The sequence below is a fragment of the Cydia strobilella genome, chromosome 17 (genome assembly GCF_947568885.1).
Source record: "Cydia strobilella chromosome 17, ilCydStro3.1, whole genome shotgun sequence".
Classification (NCBI taxonomy): domain Eukaryota; kingdom Metazoa; phylum Arthropoda; class Insecta; order Lepidoptera; family Tortricidae; genus Cydia; species Cydia strobilella.
In genome coordinates this window covers 3,065,258-3,077,621 of record NC_086057.1, presented here as the reverse complement: position 1 = coordinate 3,077,621, position 12,364 = coordinate 3,065,258, and the positions used below count along the sequence as shown (strand labels likewise).

The 12,364-nt window shown below is 35.6% G+C and overlaps 1 protein-coding gene across 1 annotated transcript; it reads right to left on the bottom strand.

Annotated features, from left to right (window-relative positions):
• Positions 1-1,001: 1,001 nt before the first annotated feature.
• On the bottom strand, positions 1,002-2,182 carry LOC134749073 (lysophosphatidylserine lipase ABHD12-like). The gene has a single exon (XM_063683979.1). It carries the CDS (start codon positions 2,106-2,108, stop codon positions 1,002-1,004), a length of 1,107 nt encoding a protein of 368 aa, XP_063540049.1. The 5' UTR covers positions 2,109-2,182.
• Between the last annotated feature and the right edge of the window lie 10,182 nt (positions 2,183-12,364).

Genomic DNA, 12,364 nt, shown 5'->3' with positions numbered 1-12,364 from the left:
ATAAAGTTAATTTTCGTTGTTTTATAAATACGAGATACGTAGTTGTGAAAGTGAGAGATAGATATTATCAGCGGGAGCCTTCATAACCGCCGTTTATGTCTTCATCGAAGGCTAGGGTCGGCACATAAATTGACGGCACAACTCATTACTCGCCCATACGACCTAAGGGCCGTTTCTCAAAAGCTTGTAACTTGTAATACAAGCGCATGTCACTTTTTAGCAGCTTTGGTTAGAAAGGGACTTCCACTTGTATTACAAGTTACAAAGCTTTTGAGAAACGGGTCCCTGGTGCGGCCTGTCGATGATTAGCAGGGTTACAGTCGATAACGATGGGTAAATAGATGAAGAATGCAAGGGTATTTTACCCTTTACCCCCTCCTGCCACCGTTTGGTGACAGTTAATTTACTACGTTAAGGGGATAGTGGACGACCGCTTTTAATACAAACGTAGTCCACGTTTTCCTTCCTGCTTGGGTAATGATATTATAGAAAATATTTTAATACAATTTATTGTAAATTAACCAAACCTAACCCCCCGGCTAGCCCCTACGTGTTTTTAGGGTTCCGTACCCAAAGGGTAAAAACGGGACCCTATTACTAAGACTCCGCTGTCCTTCTGTCCGTCTGTCTGTCTGTCACCAGGCTGTATCTCATGAACCGTGATAGCTAGACAGTTGAAATTTTCACAGATGATGTATTTCTGTTGCCGCTATAACAACAAATACTAAAAAAGTACGGAACCCTCGGTGCGCGAGTCCGACTCGTACTTGGCCGGTTTTTTTAATTATTATTATTATAAGAGTTAGGAGAAAAAATTCCATACATTTTTTTTTAAACCTAACTCAACATCAAGGCAAAATAAACCAAAGTAAGTTTGTACGCGATTAAGTCCCCTGTTAGTTTTAAAATTATGAGTGAAAATCGTGTTAGTTTAAATCAGTATAAAATAAACCAGAATTGTAACTTTTATATTTAATAAAAAACGAAAGTAACATATACATTTAAAAAACGACTTTATATTTTAACACTTGGTTAGAATTGTAATTTTCAATAATATCCATGAACTTTAAAACAACTTGGGGTAAACTTTCAGCTTCACATATGTTATTATGACCCAAGCCTTGTCCGCGGCTAAAGGGGTGTAGCATGATGGGCGCTCCGCCTTCTAATCGAGATTCCTTTATATCCCGATGCAATTTAATAGCCAACTCATATGGTACTATCTTGTCACCTTTAGCGTGTATCAGCAATATCGGTATCTCAGGAACCAACTTTAAATGCTGATCTGTTCGAAATGCGAATTCTGATGAATCCATAAAAGGCTTCAGAAACGTGCCTTTGTAATACGGTAACCAAGAAACGAGTTTAGACAACGGGTGCTGCTCGATTTCTTCGCACAGATTGTTAAACGCCGCCTCCAGAATCAATGCGTACGGTAGCGGCAAAAGTTTCTTCTTAAACCGCTCGCATAGTTTCTCCAAGTTTGCAACTAGGTTCGACGCCACGGCTGTACCGAGCGAGTGTCCCCAGATCAACACTTTCGGGCTGTCTTGCTTTACATTATCCATTATCCATGAGTACATATGGAAAGCGTCTTCTACGACACCGTCCTCCGTCGGTCGAATGCCTGTAGAATCGCCATAGCCGCGATAATCAAAAGTGACGACATGGAAATTTAGCTTTTGAAATACTTGGTACATTAACAGTCTGTGTGGCGATCCTCTGTGGTTGGAGTTACCGTGGCAGTATAAAACGATAGGACTTTCTGTTTGCTGCAAAATTTGCACTGAGCAACATTGCTTTATTTTAACATCACAACGATGACATTGACATAACGAATAGGGAATCATTTGCCACGCTCCGATCTTGACTGGGCGATCTGCGGCCACAGAATGAAACTCCACTTGGAAATTTCTACCGCCTATAACATTACATCTCGAGGGATTCTCATAGTCGGGATCTCTTGGGTAGTTGACACAGTTAGAGAAGACAATTTTCCTCTGGATGAATTTGCTGTATTTGAAGACCAGCGGTAGGACAGCGACGTGGACAAAGAAGAGGCTGGCGGTGACCGAGGCACCTGCCGTTAGTATTGTCCCAAGCACCATTTGAACTTTTTACTGCATTATTACTAATATGAATAGAAACGAAAAACTTGGAATTTGTGGGCCGAATATTTGACTAGTTGTGTTATGACAGTATGTTTGACATTATTCTGATGGCTGACTAATAATGCTAATAAAATAGTCAATGACAAACTTGCCGACCTCGTGGCCTCATTGTCTATTACCAAAGAGTTAGATTGTAGAAAAGGTGGTCTAAAAAATCGTGCTGCAAAATTATCTGCACACGCTCTTATTTTCTTAACAATAAAGTTGTGTGAGATCGTTCTGAATACCGCGCACTTATCTACTTTTGTTGCTGACGCAATTACAGTTAGAATTACATAAGGTATATGTTATAATAAAAGGGCCTACCCTACCGTGAAAATCGAAATTCCGGTATCTCCCTCACAATCGCACTTGCATGATTTGAGTGAATGAGACGTAAACAACGAAATTTCGATTTTCGATGTTCACTGCAAGCCCAAAGGAATAATTAGTTAACGGAACGAGTTAACATTAAGTCAGCAATAGCAGAACTAAACCAAGCGTGAAATATGGTTTCAAATATACAATAGGCTGTTATTGTGTTTACTCAATAATAATTTGCATCATTAACTTGGTATTATCACGCTAATGATGTAATGGTATCTAATGTTTGGCGGCAGACAAATAGAGTTAGACCAAGAAAAGTCTGCAGCGATTTTGATAGCACACGCAGTGCAAGTGTTATTTATACGTCATAATTTCATCGAAGTTCCACTACTTATAACCTAAACTCTCATCGAAGTTTGACGTTTAAAATAACACTTGCACTGCGTATGCTATCATAATCGCTGCAGACTTTTCTTGGTCGATCTCTATTTATATTTCAAGTATGTCTATGCTTATAATTACAAAGTACAATCACAATCATAAACATCGATTGAAGTTCTCTCTCTCTCGAAACAGAATCGTATTTCTTCTTGTTTTGTTAGGTTTATGTTATTGATAATATATGTAAATATTTTAGGATATGCATATTGTGAATTGAATTATTGTAACTTTATTTATTTACTTAAATAAAATAATTTTCTTGTTTAAATGTACAAATTAAGGAACCTTTTGTTATTTAAAGAAGTGTAAATAAATCGGTTTCCTACATAAAATTAAATGACCCTAATATGGAAATGTTAATTGTAATGGAATTATTCATATTAGTAATAGTCTTCTGTTAGTAATTTTTCTGTTAATACAGTCATCCGCAATAAAATCGGATTACACCCGCGCAATCATAATTATATATATATAATACAATCATTATTTGTAGAGGCGTTTTTTTTCTGATTTGAACGGCTAAAGAGTGGAATTCACTTCCTGCAAACATGGAATATGCTGGCATGGCAGCTAATTATAACTTGGATCTTTTCAAATCGATATTTTAGGTAAGCATGCTCCATCCTCGACTACATCGTTATTTACCTTTTACTCACAGATATCAAAACAGATTTTAAAAAATGTCTAGATTTGACAATGCAAGAAGTGGATTGGATTTCGTACAAATAACATCGAACGCTTCAATCTCAAACCTAAATCCCAACATCTGAATAGCGACAATATTTCTTTATCGCAATAAGTACTTTGATTTATGGGATTCCTTGAATTGTTGTTTGCCGTTTTCAAATGTAAAACCGATATTATTGGAAAAGCATAAAAGTTCCAGCTTTGTCGTGTATGTACTTACGTTTCAAAGAGACGTGGAGAATTCGAGCGAGTGAGACTCGGCCGGCGTGCGTTCGCTAAAACACCCTGAATTAAAACGATTCGAGATGTGTAAGGCTAACCACGCTTAACAAACTGTGTTTACAAGAATGGACGTCTCGAAGACTGTTACATTGACCAGAAGTAAAAATCCCTAAAGGCGTAAACGTCGACATCGCATCTCGCTCATCTGTTGGGCGGCAAAACTATATCTCGCTCCTCGTCACTCGCCAACTCATTGCTTTATAGATTCACTCGTTATTCGCATATCGCCGCAGGTTAAGCACCTCTTATATGACCACCAATATACAGTTTGCAATAATTTATTGGATTTTCCAGGAGAATAACATAGCTCAATTTGCTGAAAGCAAACATTCTATTATTTTTCTCAAGAAGTAAAACTGCATCTACTGCACCTACTGAGACATCAAAACAAATTATTACTACCGGCCTAGAATTAAAAAGCACTCTAATAGTACCTATGTAATGGCCATAAAAATATTTAATAAACTGCCAGAGGCTATAAAAAATGTAGGAAATGATAAAAAAATGTTTAAGTTAATTAAATCTCTTTTAATCAAAAAATTTTATTACACATTAAACGAATATTTAAATGATAGTAATATAAACGAATAACTAAATAATATAGAATGAATTTAATATTAAGTAATTGTGTCATTTTCTATCAAAATGTAAATTAAAAAAAAGTGTTTTTGTTAATTTAGTTTTTAAGACAATTTTGCTGTGCCCTAACAGGGTATCATGTACCGACTATAATAATATTTATTTACCACCTGTATGTAATGAACATGATTGCAATAAATAAATGAATTAATTAATTAATGAATGAATAATTTTCAACAGCAGTCGCCTTCATCGAATGTCATCTTTAGTCACTGTGTATTAATTTATCAATTCTATGTATGTATGTGTAGTTTATATGTATTCAAGTATTTATATATTTTATATATATCGTTGTCTGAGTACCCATAACACAAGGCTTACCGTGGGACTTAGTCAATCTGTGTAAGAATGTCATATAATATTTATTTATTTTTATTTATTTATTTATCAATTCCATCTGGACCTTGATACGGTTGGACTAAAGCAAAGGGGGTGCCGACACTTAAAAAAATTTCATCGGAGTGATATTATTATGACACCTATTTTTTATTGTGTTATCGTAGAGAATACGCTAAAATAAGCATGTTTTGTAGAAAAAACTTTTCTCTAAAATCAAAAATGGCCGAGATATTTGACCCGCAAGTAGTAACCACCACTTGACAAATTAAAATCAATCATTTGGAACAGTAAATTTAAGTAACAGAGACAAGATAGGTGCGACGACGAGCGAAGCGAGGAGGAGTGTGTTAGGTTGACCGCGATGATCGCGATCAAACAGAGATGTTATTGAACCTACTAAAAAAAATCTAAGTCTTTTTTTGCACCCCCTTTGCTTTAGGCCAACCCTTGATTGGCCTATTCTAGTATCAAATCTGTATTTCAATGGTTGGTACATTTTCCAGAAAAGTCTATTACGTTTCTCAACAAACAGAAAATTACACTGATTTATTTCTAGGCTTTTCATAAGAAATAGTCCTAGTAAACCCACTAAAATATGTCAAAAACAAATCGAGCATAACTAATCTGTCTGCAACAGATATTAGTAGGCACAATTTAAAAGGTTTTTCAAAAGGCTATCAGTAATCTTGATAAATCCTTTAGAAAATATTCATTACGATATTCTGAAAATCTTGATTCGACTCTCTCTCTCTCTCTTGATCTTGATTGACTCATGAATCGCTTTATCTACGTGAAATTTCAATTATCATTGTAATGTTAAGGCATTTTGTGAAAGGATTTCATTTATATGATGGCCCTTATCACCCGCTTTCAGTACATTACAGTGGTTACATTGCGTGACCTATTTTGCGGCGTGACAATAAATTCCCAAGAATTGGCGAAACTTCAAATAGCATACATTAAAAAGTATTATTTATGAATGGCCACAGACAACGAATGGGCTAAGAGGATAATTAAAAGCCTTAGGAAAATATAAAGCTCTAATAATTCATAGGCTGTTTTGTGACATTGAGACCAAAAACTGTTCTGTTTTTTCCGGTCAAAAATCATAGTTGTGCTCAACGTGTTATCTAGCTAACCTGGTTCTGTACCTAATGCTCTAACTTAAGTAATAATACAGAGCTCTTCGCAAGAGACTACGAGGGCAATAAATACAAACACAAAGGTGATCTAAAGGAGCAACTCAAGTTACGAAAGCAACATATTGTTGCGAAACGTGCTTCTTTTGTTTCCTTCGTATTAATTTAGGTTGGTATTTTATCAAGCAATAATGGAATGATCATCATAGCGTGAGCGCTCCTTACGTGACCTACTAACGGATTATGTGTATTATTTATACAGTGATGTTATTATGTGCTTATTTATTAGAGATTCACCGGCTATTCGGTTACTATCCGGTATGCGGCCTATTCGGCCCTTATTATATAGTAGGTCACTATTCGGTATCCGGCCGGATACCGGATAGTAACTGCTTGATTTCGCAGTACACAATTTGGATTTAAGAAACAGTCACGGTCATAATCGTACTCGTATACGCGTAATCGTACGCGCACTCATTTCGAACCTAGAAATGAGTCCGCGCGAGCGTTCACTACGAAACAGGTCAAAACCTGCACAGTGGACACCTGAAATACCAAAATGTAGGTACCTATTGTTCCGCCGGCTGAATATTCGGCCGATGGTCAGGCCGGACATTCGGTATCCGGTATCCGGCTACAGAACTCTCCATTGCATCATTGTATATTATGGTTTATAAAAATATACAAGGACATTCACCGGAGGCGAGGGTTTTTTTTTCTTGGAAAGAGTCCTTGCCCGTATCGGCATTAGGAGTAGAACAGAGCATCAACGATTAATATTTATAAACAGTTAACAATGAATAACAGTTGTAACTGTACTTCGGCAGAGGGGAAATAGTACTTATGCCGTCTCCCTTACGTGTTGCTTGAAGGTTTCTGCGAGCACTTGACAGACGCGATTAAAAACAAGTAACTGTCAATTTTTTTTTTGTGACACACTTTTATTGCTGACTGTACTTCTTCTCATTTAAATGTCTATCGAGTACTTCTTGAGACCTTTCTAATGAGCCTAAACTTGATGTGTTTGTGTTTTTCCATCGAGGAGTTCCTTTGACTACCTACCGAATGCATCATCAGAACACCTCCATGTTAGCATATTATTGTATTGTCGTCGGAATTACGATAGTACTCCAAATTTCAACTGAATCAGATACCGGGAAGTGGTTCAAATGTTAGTTACAAGATTTGAGGCACTATAGATAATTAGATATATACAAGGGTATATAAGCAGAGAAAATAAATAAAAGTGTGTAATAACGCGGGTAACGGCTCCGCCTCTTTCTATCAAGCGGTGTCAAGAAATGACATTTAAGGAAATAATCGAAATCAAAACAGAGTTTTCACCAGATTTTTCCCTGAAGCTGTCAGCCCTGTACATTTTTGTATTCGTATACAGAGCGGGCAATGTTGCGGTGACACTTTTGGAGTTCCAGGCATCCATTAGCTACGGTGTCTTTTTACCATCATAAAAGGCCATAAGCTTTTTGCCACCACCATTGAATACTACAATTCAATTATATTAACACATTTTGAAACAAAAATGCGTCCAATCGCTCAATCCTATAAAAATCACCATTCGAGCCGTTATTAGTCTCAAGTGACGAAACGTTTTCCGATAATGAGTTCATTAAAGGGATCAAAAATGTTCCCTTCCTTCAATAATTTTAGGGCAATGAGGGCTACCGTTTTTGTGCTCACCAGTTGGCGCCACTGTAGATGTAGGTCCAGAAAAACAGATCTCCAAATTCTTCTATGCTTATTTATATAAAATCAATACGTTCTAATATACACAAAGGTATTTTAACGTCTAAATGTGGCATTTTATCAACCTGTTTAATTTTGCATATATTTTAGTTGGCACTTTTTTTTAACATTTATTGAGCTATATCTATTGTTTACCAATGATTAATCAAAGATGGACAAAGATTTACCACAATTGTGAATAAGGAGTGAAAATTCCCGATAAAAAACCTTGAAAACCCCCAAACTTCTATGCATTTGACATTTTGAAAGACCTCCATCTACACTAGCGCCCCTAGCGGCGAAATAAACGCGGTAGCCCTCATTACTTGGAAACAGCGTAAGGCCTATACACTTGTAAGTTTTACTTACGTAAGTAGGGATTCTGTATACTACAGTACAGTACTAAAACTTACAAGTGTATCTTAGACCTTATTAATAGCGCTGTAATAATGTGTTGAAAAATCAAACAGGAAATTAAATTCAGTGTAGATTTCCGACGCTCGACCAAAGTATCATTAATATCCGAGTTCTGAAGTCGACAGGCGGTTGCGGGCTCGCTAATATAAAAGGACAATGACAAAAGGCTCAAATAAAACTCCGTCCTCACTTCGAATTACAAAGCCTTAGAAAATAATGATAACTATTTCTTTTCTCACAAAGAGCATTATTTTTCATTGAGCTACCGAGCGAGTTGAGCCATACAATCTTTAAGTCGATGCTGAAATGAATAGCGACTTCTCAAGATTACTGGGGTAGTACTCAGTTTCTGTGGGATTTTAGCTCATGCTAGGTCAGAGAAAAACCGGCCAAGTGCGAGTCGGACTCGCGCACGAAGATTCCGTTACATTACGCAAAAAACGGCAAAAAAATCACGTTTGTTGTATGGGAGCTCCACTTCAATATTTATTTTATTCTGTTTTCAACTCCAGAATCCGTAAAAGAAAGAAGTGTCTACTTTCGCTTTCTTAATCAATCATTTTATCTTGAAAACTCAGGTAAGAATTAGGCTTAAATAATGTCGAGGTAATAATTCGGTAGAATAGAGTAGAAAGTAAATGGCTTTAAGTAGAAAAGTCTGCTTTTTATTAACTTCGAGTGCCTTTACTTGTTTGCTCTTGAGAGATCTTGTTGATTACTTTTTTTTATAATTGTCTACATTTGAGAAGGTCAATGAGGGTAACTGCAACCTAGGGAGTAATTACAATGCCGTGGGTATAAAGTGGTCTAGGTAGTGGCAGATAGAACGAATAAAAAATAGAAAAACTGGACAAGTGCGAGTCGGAGTCACCCACCGACGGTTCCGTACTTTTTAGTATTTGTTATTATAGCGGCAACAGAAATACATCATCTGTGCAAATTTCAACTGTCTAGCTATCACGGTTCATGAGATACAGCCTGGTGACAGACGGACAGACAGACAGACAGCGGAGTCTCAGTAATAGGGTCCCGTTTTTAAACCGTTGGGTACGGAACCCTAAAAAATGGAGGTATTTAACCAATCTACAGGACCTGGATAACACGTCGATGTCTGCTGGGAGTAAAAAAGTTACATAAAAGTAATGGGTTGGCTTAAAGTAGTGAGAATTTTTATTTTCGAAAACACAAAAATAAAGAATAGCTATTGGTTCAGGATTTTATAATGACAAAAAAGAGCATATTTGATATTACAAGGAAACATAATAATATAAAATAAAGTCCTCCACCTTCGAGATCTCGTAACTGTTTTCTAACCGTCCGCATCATGTTTTGTACAACATTTAAGTAAATTTTCATAACAGTTTTTTTACCAGTAATTTTAATTATTTCGGAGTATTAGTTTCTTATTCATAAAATGCCATCGTTCACAAATTTCACAATGCTAATTGGAAAATTGCCCAAAAATTTGCAATTGATCAAGCTTTATAGAGACGATTAAAGTTGCATGTTTTTGTAAAAAATTATGCAATGGCGTTTTTCACTAATTTTAGGCACTTGTGGCAGAACTAATAAAATATGCCAATGTTCCAATATCTCTAAGGCTTGATCAGTCGAAGGTTTGTGAAAAGTTTCATATACATTGGTATGTATATTACCAAAGATAGATATAACTCCGTAATAGATGGATACAGTCTAAGGAAAAAACGTGCCTCGAAAATCACAAAAATTTGATTCTCGATTATATAGCGCCACTACTTAATAATTTTAACGCATATCAGTGAAAGAACATAGATCAAAATCATAAAAATAATTAATGCAAATAAAAAAAAACATTTATCCATATTTAAATACATTTAATCGTATTTTTTAAATCTTCATTTTTAGTTTTAAAGTGTGTCGATAGATGGCAGTGAATTAACTGTGGTTACAAAATTTACTATGACAGTACCGCTCTATATTATTATATCCTCTTTGATATTACGATGGATGGGAAAAATATTCGTGGATAAAATAAGTTTAACAATGAAAATCCAAAAGAAATTAAAGAGAGGACTTGAAACTTGTCCAAACTGTAATGTGAACGATCAGAAACATGTAACAAAAAATTAATAAAGGGAACCTTTTAATATATTATAGCGTTTGCTTTCAAAGTAAGATTTTATCTAGTTATTCATTATAAAATCCAGAAACCATTAGCTATTGTCTTTATTTTTATGTTTTCGAAAATAACAATTCTCAATACTTTAAGCCAACCCGTTATTTACTTGTAATAGTCATCTGAATTACATATAGGTAATTGCAAAGTTTTTTGTCGTAAGTATTTTATAACATTTTTGGTTAATTACCTATAGTTACAGGTCAGTTAATAAAAGAATGTTAAACATATTGGAGATCCGCCGCTTAATCAATACTTATTTCGTATTTTTATTAGCCTTAGTCAAGATTTTGTTTCACTTATCTACCTCATTCATTTGTTTATTCGCAAGTTTATAATAAGCTAATTTTGTCAAGATACCTACTCTGTAATACGAATAATTTAGAAGGCAACGAACGTTATGAATTAACCTGATGACCTATGAAATGGACACGATTGGGTAACTTAGGTATTTTAGTTTCAGATTAAGACAATTTATTAATTACTACAATACAATAAAATACAAATTCTCTTTATTGCACAACCCAAATAATACATGAACACAGAGGTAAACAACAGGCGGCATCGCTAAAGAGCGATCTCTTCTAGACAACCTTTAGGTATTGAGAAACAAAACTCATAAATTAACTAATTATAAGGTGCAAAAAACTAAATTAAAACTAATTCAAGCCTACAACAATACCTACACTAACTACAATAAGACAATAATATTGTTTAAAGTGTAATATTATACAGTAAACTAATGTGGTAGTGTGCAGCAGGGACCGGCCCGCTATCCCTTATCGGGGTTTTATAAGGGTATTGCATAAGGCTTAACTCACCATACCCTTTGCCAGACAAAACCCTTTGTCTTGCTTTTAAAAACCCTTATATAAAGCTACCACATTTGAGTAATCGGAAGTCCAAATACCCTTACAAAACCCTTATCATCCGCTCACCAACACCTTGCATATTGCTTATAAGGGTTAGCCTTATAAAGGGCTTCCCTTTTAGCATATAAGCGTGCTAATTTAAGTCGTCTACCTTGTTCATAAAGCACATATTACTTCGAATCTGAGGGATCGTCGGCGGCGACGGCGGCGTTCTTTGACTAGGCACGTATTTTCTTTCCTTTTCATACACTACCGTAGATATATACTAATCCTGTCTCTTTCACGCAAAGGGAAACCTTTATAAAAAGCGCTTAAAGATAAGGGTAACCCTTATTAAGAGCTAGCCTTATTTTTGGTTAGCTTTTCGGTAAGGGTTAGTCAAAGGTAAGGGTATGAATGGGCTTGCAGTTCAAAAGGGAAAGTCTTTCAATGTGTTAGCCATGTTTAAGTGTCGCCCATTGAAAGGGTTTTATCGCGGAAAGGGTTGTCCGGTCCCTGGTGTGCAGTGAATGGAGAATTAATCTTGAAACGCGTTTAACCACCATTTTGGAGTCAAAGACAAGTTGACCTGACGGAATTTTGTTGACATTAATAATATTTATTTTGTATGTGTTGAATTTTTGTAATGTGCCTTTTTATTTGAGTTGTGTGTGTAATGACGGAAATTTTAATTTAATTTAATTTAATTTAATTTGATTTAATTTTAATTTAATTTAATTTTAAGATTTGTTTTAATGTACCTATTTATTGTTATTTTAATTGTGCTCGTGATTTTAATGTAATATGGATCTTGTTATCTGCAATAAGGAAATACAATACAATACAATACAATACAAAGGCCGGTAGTCCACGTGCTACTTGTATAGTCCTGCTATCTCTTTACAAGAGCTAATAAAATCACCGTACACTGTCTTGTACTAACCGTACAATTTCAGTCGTATTAAAAGCTTCTAATACCGTTAAATAATAGGGAATATTACGCGAAACTCTGCGTAGGCCGCCAGGGCGCCACTACCACAATCTGAGGGTCTATCGCGAAACAAGAAAATGAAAATTTCATTATCTCTGTCACTCATATTCGAGCGATAAAGAGGCAGAGCGAAATTTCGGATATGCGTTTCCCGGTAGGTCCTCTGTAAACAAACCGCCTTGATGCATCAATGTCATATTTTA

Excerpts from the sequence above, each read along its gene's own strand:
- LOC134749073 (XM_063683979.1), bottom strand. The coding sequence starts at position 2,108 with ATGGTGCTTGGGACAATACTAACGGCAGGTGCCTCGGTCACCGCCAGC.